The 17261-nt window shown below is 37.5% G+C and overlaps 1 protein-coding gene across 4 annotated transcripts in view; it reads left to right on the top strand.

Moving 5' to 3' along the window:
- LOC110510401 (PHD finger protein 21B) overlaps positions 1 to 10547 on the top strand; it is a 173725-nt gene extending 163178 nt beyond the window's left edge. For 3 of the 4 annotated variants that reach the window (XM_036945485.1, XM_036945483.1, XM_036945486.1), the window contains 3 exons: positions 7161 to 7227; positions 7577 to 7680; positions 9976 to 10547. In XM_036945485.1, the coding sequence (XP_036801380.1) occupies positions 7161 to 7227; positions 7577 to 7680; positions 9976 to 10269 (465 nt within the window). In that variant the 3' untranslated portion in view covers positions 10270 to 10547. The remainder of the gene's footprint in view (positions 1 to 7160; positions 7228 to 7576; positions 7681 to 9975) is intronic. The other variant, XM_036945484.1, reaches the window with a different exon arrangement.
- Positions 10548 to 17261: the final 6714 nt, after the last annotated feature.

The raw sequence follows: 17261 nt of genomic DNA, 5'->3' as shown, positions 1-17261 counted from the left end.
ATTGACATCTGACTATAACAACACTACAGAATGATATCTGACTATAACAACACTACTGAATGACATCTGACTATAACAACACTACTGAATGACATCTGACTATAACAACACTACTGAACGACATCTGACTATAACAACACTACTGAATGACGTCTGACTATAACAACACTACTGAATGACATCTGACTATAACAACACTACTGAATGACATCTACTGACTATAACAACACTACTGAATGACATCTACTGACTATAACAACACTACTGAATGATATCTACTGACTATAACAACACTACTGAATGACATCTGACTATAACAACACTACTGAATGACATCTGACTATAACAACACTACTGAATGACATCTACTGACTATAACAACACTACTGAATGACATCTGACTATAACAACACTACTGGATGACATCTACTGACTATAACAACACTACTGAATGACATCTGAATATAACAACACTACTGAATTACATCTGACTATAACAACACTACTGAATGACATCTGACTATAACAACACTACTGAATGACATCTGACTATTACAACACTACTGAATGACATCTGACTATAACAACACTACTGAATGACATCTGACTATAACAACACTACTGAATGACATCTGACTATAACAACACTTACATAATGACATCTGACTATAACAACACTACAGAATGATATCTGACTATAACAACACTACTGAATGACATCTGAATATAACAACACTACTGAATGACATCTGACTATAACAACACTACTGAACGACATCTGACTATAACAACACTACTGAATGACGTCTGACTATAACAACACTACTGAATGACATCTGACTATAACAACACTACTGAATGACATCTGACTATAACAACACTACTGAATGACATCTACTGACTATAACAACACTACTGAATGATATCTACTGACTATAACAACACTACTGAATGACATCTGACTATAACAACACTACTGAATGACATCTGACTATCACAACACTACTGAATGACATCTACTGACTATAACAACACTACTGAATGACATCTGACTATAACAACACTACTGGATGACATCTACTGACTATAACAACACTACTGAATGACATCTGACTATAACAACACTACTGAATGACATCTACTGACTATAACAACACTACTGAATGACGTCTGACTATAACAACACTACTGAATGACGTCTGACTATAACAACACTACTGAATGACATCTGACTATAACAACACTACTGAATGATATCTGACTATGACAACACTACTGAACGACATCTGACTATAACAACACTACAGAATGATATCTGACTATAACAACACTACTGAATGACATCTGACTATAACAACACTACTGAATAACATCTGACTATAACAACACTACTGAATGACATCTGACTATAACAACACTACTGAATGACATCTACTGACTATAACAACACTACTGAATGACATCTACTGACTATAACAACACTACTGAATGACATCTGACTATAACAACACTACTGAATGACGTCTGACTATAACAACACTACTGAATGACATCTGACTATAACAACACTACTGAATGACATCTACTGACTATAACAACACTACTGAATGACATCTGACTATAACAACACTACTGAATGACATCTGACTATAACAACACTACTGAATGACGTCTGACTATAACAACACTACTGAATGACATCTGACTATAACAACACTACTGAATGACATCTACTGACTATAACAACACTACTGAATTACATCTGACTATAACAACACTACTGAATGACATCTACTGACTATAACAACACTACTGAATGACATCTACTGACTATAACAACACTACTGAATGACATCTGACTATAACAACACTACTGAATGACATCTGACTATAACAACACTACTGAATGACATCTGACTATAACAACACTACTGAATGACATCTGACTATAACAACACTACTGAATGACATCTGACTATAACAACACTACTGAACGACATCTGACTATAACAACACTACTGAATGACATCTGACTATAACAACACTACTGAATGACATCTACTGACTATAACAACACTACTGAATGACATCTACTGACTATAACAACACTACTGAATGACATCTGACTATAACAACACTACTGAATGACATCTGACTATAACAACACTACTGAACGACATCTGACTATAACAACACTACTGAATGACGTCTGACTATAACAACACTACTGAATGACATCTGACTATAACAACACTACTGAATGACATCTGACTATAACAACACTACTGAATGACATCTACTGACTATAACAACACTACTGAATGATATCTACTGACTATAACAACACTACTGAATGACATCTGACTATAACAACACTACTGAATGACATCTGACTATCACAACACTACTGAATGACATCTACTGACTATAACAACACTACTGAATGACATCTGACTATAACAACACTACTGGATGACATCTACTGACTATAACAACACTACTGAATGACATCTGACTATAACAACACTACTGAATGACATCTACTGACTATAACAACACTACTGAATGACGTCTGACTATAACAACACTACTGAATGACGTCTGACTATAACAACACTACTGAATGACATCTGACTATAACAACACTACTGAATGATATCTGACTATGACAACACTACTGAACGACATCTGACTATAACAACACTACAGAATGATATCTGACTATAACAACACTACTGAATGACATCTGACTATAACAACACTACTGAATAACATCTGACTATAACAACACTACTGAATGACATCTGACTATAACAACACTACTGAATGACATCTACTGACTATAACAACACTACTGAATGACATCTACTGACTATAACAACACTACTGAATGACATCTGACTATAACAACACTACTGAATGACGTCTGACTATAACAACACTACTGAATGACATCTGACTATAACAACACTACTGAATGACGTCTGACTATAACAACACTACTGAATGACATCTGACTATAACAACACTACTGAATGACATCTACTGACTATAACAACACTACTGAATTACATCTGACTATAACAACACTACTGAATGACATCTACTGACTATAACAACACTACTGAATGACATCTACTGACTATAACAACACTACTGAATGACATCTGACTATAACAACACTACTGAATGACATCTGACTATAACAACACTACTGAATGACATCTGACTATAACAACACTACTGAATGACATCTGACTATAACAACACTACTGAATGACATCTGACTATAACAACACTACTGAACGACATCTGACTATAACAACACTACTGAATGACATCTGACTATAACAACACTACTGAATGACATCTACTGACTATAACAACACTACTGAATGACATCTACTGACTATAACAACACTACTGAATGACATCTGACTATAACAACACTACTGAATGACATCTACTGACTATAACAACACTACTGAATGACATCTGACTATAACAACACTACTGAACGACATCTGACTATAACAACACTACTGAATGACATCTGACTATAACAACACTACTGAACGACATCTGACTATAACAACACTACTGAATGACATCTGACTATAACAACACTACTGAATGACGTCTGACTATAACAACACTACTGAATGACATCTGACTATAACAACACTACTGAATGACGTCTGACTATAACAACACTACTGAATGACATCTGACTATAACAACACTACTGAATGACATCTGACTATAACAACACTACTGAATGACGTCTGACTATAACAACACTACTGAATGACATCTGACTATAACAACACTACTGAATGACATCTGACTATAACAACACTACTGAATGACGTCTGACTATAACAACACTACTGAATGACATCTACTGACTATAACAACACTACTGAATGACATCTGACTATAACAACACTACTGAATGACGTCCGACTATAACAACACTACTGAATGACATCTGACTATAACAACACTACCGAATGACATCTGACTATAACAACACTACTGAATGACATCTACTGACTATAACAACACTACTGAATGACATCTGACTATAACAACACTACTGAATGACATCTGACTATAACAACACTACTGAATGACGTCTGACTATAACAACACTACTGAATGATATCTACTGACTATAACAACACTACTGAATGACATCTGACTATAACAACACTACTGAATGACATCTACTGACTATAACAACACTACTGAATGACATCTACTGACTATAACAACACTACTGAATGACATCTGACTATAACAACACTACTGAATGACATCTGACTATAACAACACTACTGAATAACATCTGACTATAACAACACTACTGAATGACATCTACTGACTATAACAACACTACTGAATGACATCTACTGACTATAACAACACTACTGAATGACATCTACTGACTATAACAACACTAGTGAATGACATCTGACTATAACAACACTACTGAATGACGTCTGACAATAACAACACTACTGAATGACATCTGACTATAACAACACTACTGAACGACATCTGACTATAACAACACTACTGAATGACATCTGACTATAACAACACTACTGAATGACATCTGACTATAACAACACTACTGAATGACATCTGACTATAACAACACTACTGAATGACATCTGACTATAACAACACTACTGAACGACGTCTGACTATAACAACACTACTGAATGACATCTACTGACTATAACAACACTACTGAATGACATCTACTGACTATAACAACACTACTGAATGACATCTACTGACTATAACAACACTACTGAATGACATCTGACTATAACAACACTACTGAATGACATCTGACTATTACAACACTACTGAATGACATCTGACTATAACAACACTACTGAATGACATCTACTGACTATTACAACACTACAGAATGACATCTGACTATAACAACACTACTGAATGACGTCTGACTATAACACTACTGAATGACATCTACTGACTATAACACTACTGAATGACATCTACTGACTATAACAACACTACTGAATGACATCTGACTATAACAACACTACTGAATGACATCTGACTATAACAACACTACTGAATGACATCTGACTATAACAACACTACAGAATGACATCTGACTATAACAACACTACTGAATGACATCTGACTATAACAACACTACTGAATGACATCTACTGACTATAACAACACTACTGAATGACGTCTGACTATAACAACACTACTGAATGACATCTTACTATAACAACACTACTGAATGACATCTGACTATAACAACACTACTGAATGACATCTGACTATAACAACACTACTGAATGACATCTGACTATAACAACACTACTGAATGACATCTGACTATAACAACACTACTGAATGACATCTACTGACTATAACAACACTACTGAATGACATCTGACTATAACAACACTACTGAATGATATCTACTGACTATAACAACACTACTGAATGACATCTGACTATAACAACACTACTGAATGAAATCTACTGACTATAACAACACTACTGAATGACATCTGACTATAACAACACTACTGAATGACGTCTGACTATAACAACACTACTGAATGACATCTGACTATAACAACACTACTGAATGACATCTGACTATAACAACACTACGGAATGACATCTGACTATAACAACACTACTGAATGACATCTGCTGTCTATAACAACACTACTGAACAACATCTGACTATAACAACACTACTGAATGACATCTGACTATAACAACACTACTGAATGACATCTGACTATAACAACACTACTGAATGACATCTGACTATAACAACACTACTGAATGACGTCTGACTATAACAACACTACTGAATGACATCTACTGACTATAACAACACTACTGAATGACATCTGACTATAACAACACTACTGAATGTATTAGATGAAGGGAAGATAACTGTTTCCATCGTCCTCCATTTTATAACCTTGTATCGTCCTCCATTTTATAACCTTGTATCGTCCTCCATTTCACAAACTTGTATCGGCCTCCATAACCTTGTATCGTCCTCCATTTCATAACCTTGTATCGTCCTCCATTTTACAACCTTGTATCGTCCTCCATAACCTTGTATCGTCCTCCATTTTATAACCTTGTATCGTCCTCCATTTTATAACCTTGTATCGTCCTCCATTTTTTAACCTTGTATCGTCCTCCATTTTATAACCTTGTATCGTCCTCCATTTTATAACCTTGTATCGTCCTCCATTTTATAACCTTGTATCGTCCTCCATTTTATAACCTTGTATCGTCCTCCATTTTATAACCTTGTATCGTCCTCCATAACCTTGTATCGTCCTCCATTTTATAACCTTTTGTCGTCCTCCATTTTATAACCTTGTATCGTCCTCCATTTCATAACCTTGTATCATCCTCCATTTTATAACCTTGTATCGTCCTCCATTTCATAACCTTGTATCGTCCTCCATTTCATAACCTTGTATCGTCCTCCATTTTATAACCTTGTATCGTCCTCCATTTCATAACCTTGTATCGTCCTCCATTTTATTACCTTGTATCGTCCTCCATTTCATAACCTTGTATCGTCCTCCATTTCATAACCTTGTATCGTCCTCCATTTTATAACCTTGTATCGTCCACCATTTTACAACCTTGTATCGTCCTCCATTTCATAACCTTGTATCGTCCTCCATTTTATAACCTTGTATCGTCCTCCATTTTATAACCTTGTGTCGTCCTCCATTTTATAACCTTGTGTCGTCCTCCATTTTATAACCTTGTATCGTCCTCCATTTTATAACCTTGTGTCGTCCTCCATTTTATAACTTTGTGTCGTCCTCCATTTTGTAACCTTGTATCGTCCTCCATTTTATAACCTTGTATCGTCCTCCATTTTATAACCTTGTATCGTCCTCCATTTTATAACCTTGTATCGTCCTCCATTTCATAACCTTGTATCGTCCTCCATTTTATAACCTTGTATCGTCCTCCATTTTACAACCTTGTATCGTCCTCCATTTCATAACCTTGTATCGTCCTCCATTTTATAACCTTGTATCGTCCTCCATTTCATAACCTTGTATCGTCCTCCATTTTACAACCTTGTGTTTTCCTTCCTCCTGAAGGTTCTGAACAAAGAGAACATGTCGTGGCCACAGAACTTTGTCCAGTCCTATGTGACACACAAGACGGGTGAGACACCTTTACTTGGCTCGCATGTGGCTGTTGGGCCTGCAGTGTGTGTTATGCTGTGTTAATACTAGGTGGTGTGTGTGTGTGTGTGTGTGTGTGTGTGTGTGTGTGTGTGTGTGTGTTATGCTGTTTTAATACTAGGTGTGTGTGTGTGTTAAGCTGTGTGAATGCTAGGTGTATTGTGTGTTATGCTGTGTTAATGCTAGGTGTATTGTGTGTTATGCTGTGTTAATGCTAGGTGTGTGTGTGTTATGCTGTTTTAATGCTAGGTGTGTGTGTGTTAAGCTGTGTTAATGCTAGGTGTATTGTGTGTTATACTGTATTAATGCTAGGTGTATTGTGTGTTTAGTGAGAGAGGGGGAGAAGAGGAGTCTGCTCAGGAGGAATGTAGAGCTGAAGAAGGAGTGTGCTCACCTGGAAGAACAGGACCAGCAACTCAGCACGTCCCTCACGGTATGACCTCTGACCATTGACACACTCACAACACAGTACAGCAGGACCAGCAACTCAGCAAGTCCCTCAGGGTATGACCTCTGACACCTGACACACTCACAACACAGGACCAGAAGCTCAGCAAGTCCCTCACGGTATGACCTCTGACACCTGACACACTCACAACACAGTACAGCAGGACCAGAAGCTCAGCAAGTCCCTCACGGTATGACCTCTGACCCCTGACACACTCACAACACAGTACAGCAGGACCAGAAGATCAGCAAGTCCCTCACGGTATGACCTCTGACCCCTGACACACTCACAACACAGTACAGCAGGACCAGAAGATCAGCAAGTCCCTCACGGTATGACCTCTGACCCCTGACAACACAGTACAGCAGGACCAGAAGCTCAGCAAGTCCCTCATGGTCCCTCATGACCTCTGACCTTATGACCTTGACCCAACACCAACAAACACGCAATACGTACCCTAGACTAGGTTAATCCCTCACTCATACATAGAATGTGGTTTTACCACACTGCAAGTTTGATTGAATTACAGCAGAGATCCTGCATATAATGTTGAGATGGTCTCCACCTTATCTATGGGAGGCGTTGACCCGAAGGTGGGAAGGCAGGTGGTCTGCTTATCGGTCTGCTCACTGTATTCCCACATGGACAGATTTTGACGGGAGTGGATCCTCTCGCTTCGCCTCGTTCCTCTCTGATTATTGTGTTGGGACGGGAACGTAGTGATTTCCATTGAGATCAGGAGCTCAACAGCAGACTGCTAACTAACTAGCCAGATGGAGCTCAACAGTGAAGCAGACTGCTAACTAACTAGCCAGATGGAGCTCAACAGTGAAGCAGACTGCTACTAACTAGCCAGATGGAGCTCAACAGTGAAGCAGACTGCTAACTAACTAGCCAGATGGAGCTCAACAGTGAAGCAGACTGCTACTAACTAGCCAGATGGAGCTCAACAGTGAAGCAGACTGCTAACTAACTAGTCAGATGGAGCTCAACAGTGAAGCAGACTGCTAACTAACTAGCCAGATGGAGCTCAACAGTGAAGCAGACTGCTAACTAACTAGCCAGATGGAGCTCAACAGTGAAGCAGACTGCTACTAACTAGCCAGATGGAGCTCAACAGTGAAGCAGACTGCTACTAACTAGTCAGATGGAGCTCAACAGTGAAGCAGACTGCTACTAACTAGCCAGATGGAGCTCAACAGTGAAGCAGACTGCTACTAACTAGTCAGATGGTGCTCAACAGTGAAGCAGACTGCTACTAACTAGCCAGATGGAGCTCAACAGTGAAGCAGACTGCTACTAACTAGCCAGATGGAGCTCAACAGTGAAGCAGACTGCTAACTAACTAGTCAGATGGAGCTCAACAGTGAAGCAGACTGCTAACTAACTAGTCAGATGGAGCTCAACAGTGAAGCAGACTGCTAACTAACTAGCCAGATGGAGCTCAACAGTGAAGCAGACTGCTAACTAACTAGCCAGATGGAGCTCAACAGTGAAGCAGACTGCTACTAACTAGCCAGATGGAGCTCAACAGTGAAGCAGACTGCTAACTAACTAGTCAGATGGAGCTCAACAGTGAAGCAGACTGCTAACTAACTAGCCAGATGGAGCTCAACAGTGAAGCAGACTGCTAACTAACTAGCCAGATGGAGTTCAACAGTGAAGCAGACTGCTAACTAACTAGCCAGAAGGAGCTCAACAGTGAAGCAGACTGCTACTAACTAGCCAGATGGAGCTCAACAGTGAAGCAGACTGCTACTAACTAGTCAGATGGAGCTCAACAGTGAAGCAGACTGCTACTAACTAGCCAGATGGAGCTCAACAGTGAAGCAGACTGCTACTAACTAGTCAGGTGGTGCTCAACAGTGAAGCAGACTGCTACTAACTAGCCAGATGGAGCTCAACAGTGAAGCAGACTGCTACTAACTAGCCAGATGGAGCTCAACAGTGAAGCAGACTGCTAACTAACTAGCCAGATGGAGTTCAACAGTGAAGCAGACTGCTAACTAACTAGCCAGAAGGAGCTCAACAGTGAAGCAGACTGCTAACTAACTAGCCAGATGGAGCTCAACAGTGACGCAGACTGCTAACTAACTAGCCAGAAGGAGCTCAACAGTGAAGCAGACTGCTAACTAACTAGCCAGATGGAGCTCAACAGTGACGCAGACTGCTAACTAACTAGTCAGATGGAGTTCAACAGTGAAGCAGACTGCTAAACTAACTAGTCAGATGTCTTCGTCAGTACTTACACATGTTTATGTTCCTGTGTCTCTGTCCCAGCAGAAGGTGATGGACGTGCGGGAGCGTCTGATTGGTCAACAGAGGAACACCCAGTCCTCCCTGGAGCGTCTCAAGGCTCTGATTCGTCTGATCCAAAGAGACCAGATGATCCAGGTTACCATGACAGCCACCGCCACCACCACCGGAGTGTCCCTGCTCTCCCTGCCCTGGATCAAACCCTCCGGCGCCGCCACACACACAGTGCCCCCTGCTGGACCGTCTATGCTACTGCAGCAGAAGACTCTGGTCATGCCACAGTCTCAGACACAGAGCCAGGCTCAGAGCAATGTCTGAGCTCTAGTAGTACCACCCCAGCCCACCAGGGGGCCACAGTTCACAGTCCAAGGCTGGCCCACAAATGGCACTCTATTCCCTATGTAGTGTAGAGCTTTTAGTAAACGGACCCATAGGAGAAGTTTCAAAGACATGTCCATTTGACATCAGAGCCCTGGTCTGAAGTAGTACACTATATAGGGAATAGGGCTCTGGTCTAAAGTAGTGTACTATATAGGGAATAGGGCTCTGGTCTAAAGTAGTGTACTATATAGGGAATAGGGCTCTGGTCTAAAGTAGTGTACTATATAGGGAATAGGGCTCTGGTCTAAAGTAGTACACTATATAGGGAATACGGCTCTGGTCTAAAGTAGTGCACTATATAGGGAATAAGGCCCTGGTCTAAAGTAGTACACTATATAGGGAATAGGGCTCTGGTCTAAAGTAGTACACTATATAGGGAATAGGGCTCTGGTCTAAAGTAGTACACTATATAGTGAATAGGGCTCTGGTCTAAAGTAGTGCACTATATATGGAATAGGGCCCTGGTCTAAAGTAGTGCACTATATAGGGAATAGGGCTCTGGACTAAAGTAGTGCACTATATAGGGAATAGGCCTCTGGTCTAAAGTAGTGCACTATATAGGGAATAGGGCTCTGGTCTAAAGTAGTGCACTATATAGGGGGGAATAGGGCCCTGGTCTAAAGTAGTGCACTATATAGGGAATAGGCCTCTGGTCTAAAGTAGTGCACTATATAGGGGGGAATAGGGCTCTGGTCTAAAGTAGTATACTATATAGGGTATAGGGCTCTGGTCTAAAGTAGTGCACTATATAGGGTATAGGGCCCTGGTCTATAGTAGTGCACTATATAGGGAATAGGGCCCTGGTCTATAGTAGTGCACTATATAGGGAATAGGGCTCTGGTCTAAAGTAGTGCACTATATAGGGAATAGGGCTCTGGTCTAAAGTAGTGCACTATATAGGGAATAGGCCTCTGGTCTAAAGTAGTGCACTATATAGGGGGGAATAGGGCCCTGGTCTAAAGTAGTGCACTATATAGGGAATAGGCCTCTGGTCTAAAGTAGTGCACAATATAGGGAATAGGCCTCTGGTCTAAAGTAGTGCACTATATAGGGGGGAATAGGGCTCTGGTCTAAAGTAGTGCACTATATAGGGAATAGGGTGCCATTTGGGACTCACTAGAAGTATCCATGCCACGTGGCCACCTGTCACAGAGACATTGAAGACAGCGGGGGTTTCTTTAAGACGAAGAAGAAGAAGAGGTCAGAGACTCCATTGAAACCATTGAATATTAGTGAACCGTACGGTTGAAGAGCTGCAGGGGGATGAACGAGAAACACACTAAAAAAACACATCTTCCTTTTCACTACATTTCATGATGAGTATTTTTTAAACCCAACACCTACAGTGCTTACGAGATTTATTTTATTTATAGTTTTATTTTTCTTTTGGTATTTATTATTGTAATTATTCATGTTTCTTGGCCTTAATGTATTTACTCGGACCGTAAAGAAGCTAGATCACAGTGCTGCAAATTAAATAGGTATTTTCTGTGTGGCCCGAAAAATATTTTAGATTTTTTTTTGTTATTTTATAAACTGGTATAATATTTGTTCTGCATATATAGAGAGAGAGCGAGACAACACTAGAGTAGTTAGTTACAAATGAACAATGGAAGGATATGAAGAACAAAAAGACTGTACTGCTATATAAATCAGAGTAGGTCTCTGTGTACAACATTTTGCCATAGTTATCAGGTGGGAAAAGGCCCAGGGAGAGAAGTTTTCATTGTGTATGTACGGAAAAAAACAAACATACAAGCCTTCAAAAACAAAAAAAACAAGAGAATCACTTTTTTTTCTCTCAGTATTAGTATAGTTTAAAGAGGGAAAAAAAAGTATTTATAGACAACTACAGAATTTAGTCTTTCTAGAGGAGAGTTGAGTATTTTTCATGCTGTTGATGACTTAGTTTGAGTATTGAGGAATATTAAAGAAAAGGGATCTATCGTTGTATATAGGTTGTATAATTATCCCAGGTCCTTCTCCATGTTCCTGTTACCGGATTCACAACAACAACAACAACTCAGAAGCGGCCATTTTGAACCATCCTGTAGTTGTGTGATCCCAACCCATTTTAATCCCTTTCTTTTCACCACTATAGAAAATATGCCAAAAAAAACATTACATTTAGTACTGGGAAATCCTGTGTACGTATCAAATATGTCTGGCATGCTTTTTTATCCCTGCCTGGTTTTGTATATTTAAAAAAATATATTTTCTGGTTTTCACACTATTAGTTTTTTTTTAAACTCTAGATGATGTTCGTTATGACGACTTGACGTTTGAAGAGCCTGCTGATTTCAACTGTTTCTATTGTTCTGTTTCTAGTCTGTTAGATAGGTACAAATGAACTGTTTTCTAGTCTGCTAGAAGGTACAAAATGAACACTGCCTCGAGAACAACTAGATCCAACCAGGGTTTCCTTATTCTATAGTTTAATAAACGATCAAACACCAGTGAATGGGGGGGAAGAGGACTGTCATATCACTCTGCAACAGTTCAGTGTTGATCTCTAGTTAGACTTCATCACAGGGGGGGGGAAGAGGACTGTCATATCACTCTGCAACAGTTCAGTGTTGATCTCTAGTTAGACTTCATCACAGGGGGGGGGAAGAGGACTGTCATATCACTCTGCAACAGTTCAGTGTTGATCTCTAGTTAGACTTCCTGCTGTCACAGGGGGGGGGATGGGGAAGAGGACTGTCATATCACTCTGCAACAGTTCAGTGTTGATCTCTAGTTAGACTTCATCACAGGGGGGGGAAGAGGACTGTCATATCACTCTGCAACAGTTCAGTGTTGATCTCGTTAGACTTCCTGCTGTCACGGGGGGGATGGGGAAGAGGACTGTCATATCACTCTGCAACAGTTCAGTGTTGATCTCTAGTTAGACTTCATCACAGGGGGGATGGGGAAGAGGACTGTCATATCACTCTGCAACAGTTCAGTGTTGATCTCGTTAGACTTCATCACAGGGGGGGGAAGAGGACTGTCATATCACTCTGCAACAGTTCAGTGTTGATCTCGTTAGACTTCCTGCTGTCACGGGGGGGATGGGGAAGAGGACTGTCATATCACTCTGCAACAGTTCAGTGTTGATCTCGTTAGACTTCATCACAGGGGGGGGGGGGGGGGGGGGGGGGGGGTGTTCCTGATGATCAAATCAATGCTGTGTTGTGGGATCCCTCTATTCTAAAATGACACACTGAGGAAAAAAAAACTAACAATGGGAATGGAGAGAAAATATATCGCTCTAAAGAGAGGACGACATATTATAATCTGTATTTGTGTTTGAACCAAACGGATCAAATGAGAAGGAAGATGCAATAATTAGAAGAGACCACCAATACATATCGAATAAAATACTTGTTTTCTACACAGAGCCTGACCGGAATCTATGATGTAGTGTAGCACACTTTGGGCAGGAGTTGTTGACAGCGCTAGGACTATAGAGAGGACTGATCCAACTGTCATCCATACCAAGCCTCAAAACACACTGAGGACATCCATACCAAGCCTCAAAACACATTGAGGACATCCATACCAAGCCTCAAAACACATTGAGGACATCCATACCAAGCCTCAAAACACATTGAGGACATCCATACCAAGCCTCAAAACACACTGAGGACATCCATACCAAGCCTCAAAACACATTGAGGACATCCATACCAAGCCTCAAAACACACTGAGGACATCCATATCAAGCCTCAAAACACACTGAGGACATCCATACCAAGCCTCAAAACACACTGAGGACATCCATATCAAGCCTCAAAACACACTGAGGACATCCATACCAAGCCTCAAAACACACTGAGGACATCCATACCAAGCCTCAAAACACACTGAGGACATCCATATCAAGCCTCAAAACACACTGAGGACATCCATACCAAGCCTCAAAACACACTGAGGACATCCATACCAAGTCTCAAAACACACTGAGGACATCCATACCAAGCCTCAAAACACACTGAGGACATCCATATCAAGCCTCAAAACACACTGAGGACATCCATACCAAGCCTCAAAACACACTGAGGACATCCATACCAAGCCTCAAAACACACTGAGGACATCCATATCAAGCCTCAAAACACACTGAGGACATCCATACCAAGCCTCAAAACACACTGAGGACATCCATACCAAGCCTCAAAACACACTGAGGACATCCATATCAAGCCTCAAAACACACTGAGGACATCCATATCAAGTTTGCCTTTCACAACCAAGATCTTTAAAAAGGTGCAACTGAAACCCGAGCAGTAGTTTGTATGGGCTGTCTGTCTATCTACTGATCCGTCCATCTACTGATCTGTCTGTCTGTCTACTGATATCTGTCTGTCTGTCTGTCTACTGATCTATCTATCTATCTACTGATCCGTCCGTCCGTCCGTCCGTCCGTCCGTCCGTCCATCCATCTACTGATCTGTCTGTCTGTCTGCCTGCCTGTCTGTCTGTCTGTCTGTCTGTCTGTCTGTCTGTCTGTCTGTCTGTCTGTCTGTCTGTCTGTCTGTCTGTCTCTTTCTTTCTAATAGGGCTTTACCATTCCTTAGTCTTGTCCAACATTCAATACATATCATGAGCTCTGCCTCTCCCAACATGGAATATCACGACAGACCGTGACAGAGACGAGCATCTGCACAACATACGGTCTAACGACTCTGATGGGAATCAAATCCCCAAGAGAGGGGGCTGAAAGACTGGTGCCATATCACGTTGCATCAAGGTAGAAGTTCAACCCCACAGATCTAGGATCAGGCTCAACCTAACTTTAACATTAGGAGAATACAGAATACATAAGATAACATGACTCCAGATCAGAGGTTTTTAGTGAAGCAGCTTCTACCACCTCCACGGTGTGCCCTTCATCCATTATCCCCAGCCAGAGGTATCCCAGACTACATCACCCAGAATCCTCCGGGAGAAACTGTGCAGTGTTTAAATACAAATCTATTTTAATACACTCAGACACAACCTTTGAACAAATTATAAAAACATACATCTTTTTTATATTATTTTATATTCTTTTATCAACGATGAACAAAAAAAAATAAGAAAATAAACATTGGGACTGTTTTTTTTAAAATATATTGTTTGCCAATTATGCATAGTAATGAGCTTGCAATGTGCAATGTGTTGTTTTGCCACGAGGTGGACGGAGAGGGTAAAAACAGGAGAGATGACTACACTCTTTTTTTTTGTTTACATGGAAATGTCGTTTGGCTGTTAATAAAGTAGTGGTTTTTTTTTCTCCCATTGGCATTGATGACAAGGGGGCTGTTCAGTGGAGAGCGTGTACAGGGAAGCGTTTGTCTATTGCCAATGTAGTTGTATCTTGACGGTGATTTAAAGTTGATTGATGGACATTGGTAAATGGTTAAAGAGTAGTCTCACTTTTTTTTTCTACCAAGTTCTTATGATAAAATGGAATCATTAAATAAATAAAATTCAAGAACAAAACACTGGGTGGAAACGTGATCCTTTGACGTGTGTGTGTGTGTGTGTGTGTGTGTGTGTGTGTGTGTGTGTGTGTGTGTGTGTGTGTGTGTGTGTGTGTGTGTGTGTGTGGGAAAACACTGGTAGCAGAAGTGTAAATTATGATTCGGTGTGTGTGTATATTTATATTATATTTATATTATATTTATATTATATTTATATTTATATTTATATTATATTTATATTTTATGTATATTTATATTTATAGTTATATTATATTTATATTTTATGTATATTTATATTTTATGTATATTTATATTTATATTTAATTTATATTTTATGTATATTTATATTTATATTATATTTATATTATATTTATATTATATTTATATTTATATTTATATTATATTTATATTTATATTATATTTATATTTTATGTATATTTCATATTTATATTTATATTATTATATTTATACTTATATTATATTTATATTTATATTTATATTATATTTATATTTATATTTTATGTATATTTATATTTATATTTATATTTATATTATATTTATATTATATTTAATGTATATTTATATTTATATTATATTAATATTTTATTTATATTTTATGTATATTTATATTTATATTTATATTATATTTATATTATATTATATTTATATTATATTTATATTTTATGTATATTTATATTTATATTTATATTATATTTATATTTTATGTATATTTATATTTATATTTATATTATATTTATATTTATATGATATTTATATTTATATTATATTTATATTTTATGTATATTTATATTTATATTATATTTATATGATATTTATATTTATATTATATTTATATTTATAGTTATATTATATTTATATTTTATGTATATTTATATTTATATTTTATGTATATTTATATTTATATTTATATTATATTATATTTATATTTATATTTATATTTATATTATATTTATATTTATATTTATATTATATTATATTTATATTTATATTTATATTATATTATATTTATATTTATATTATATTTATATTATATTTATATTATATTTATATTTATATTTATATTATATTTATGTTATATTTATATTATATTGTATTTTTATGTATATTATATTATATTTATATTATATTTATATTTATATTTAAATTATATTTATATTTATATTTTATGTATATTTATATTATATTATATTTATATTTATATTTATATTATATTTATATTATATTTATATTTATATTATATTTATATTTATAGTTATATTATATTTTATGTATATTTATATTTATATTTCATGTATATTTATATTTATATTTATATTATATTATATTTATATTATATTTATATTTTATGTATATTTATATTATATTTATATTATATTTATATTTTATGTATATTTATATTTATATTTTATGTATATTTATATTTATATTATATTTATATTATATTTATATTTTATGTAT

Source organism: Oncorhynchus mykiss, chromosome 15 (assembly GCF_013265735.2).
Source record: "Oncorhynchus mykiss isolate Arlee chromosome 15, USDA_OmykA_1.1, whole genome shotgun sequence".
NCBI lineage: Eukaryota > Metazoa > Chordata > Actinopteri > Salmoniformes > Salmonidae > Oncorhynchus > Oncorhynchus mykiss.
The sequence above is the reverse complement of the archived record's forward strand: the minus strand, read 5'-3'. Positions and strand labels throughout refer to the sequence as shown.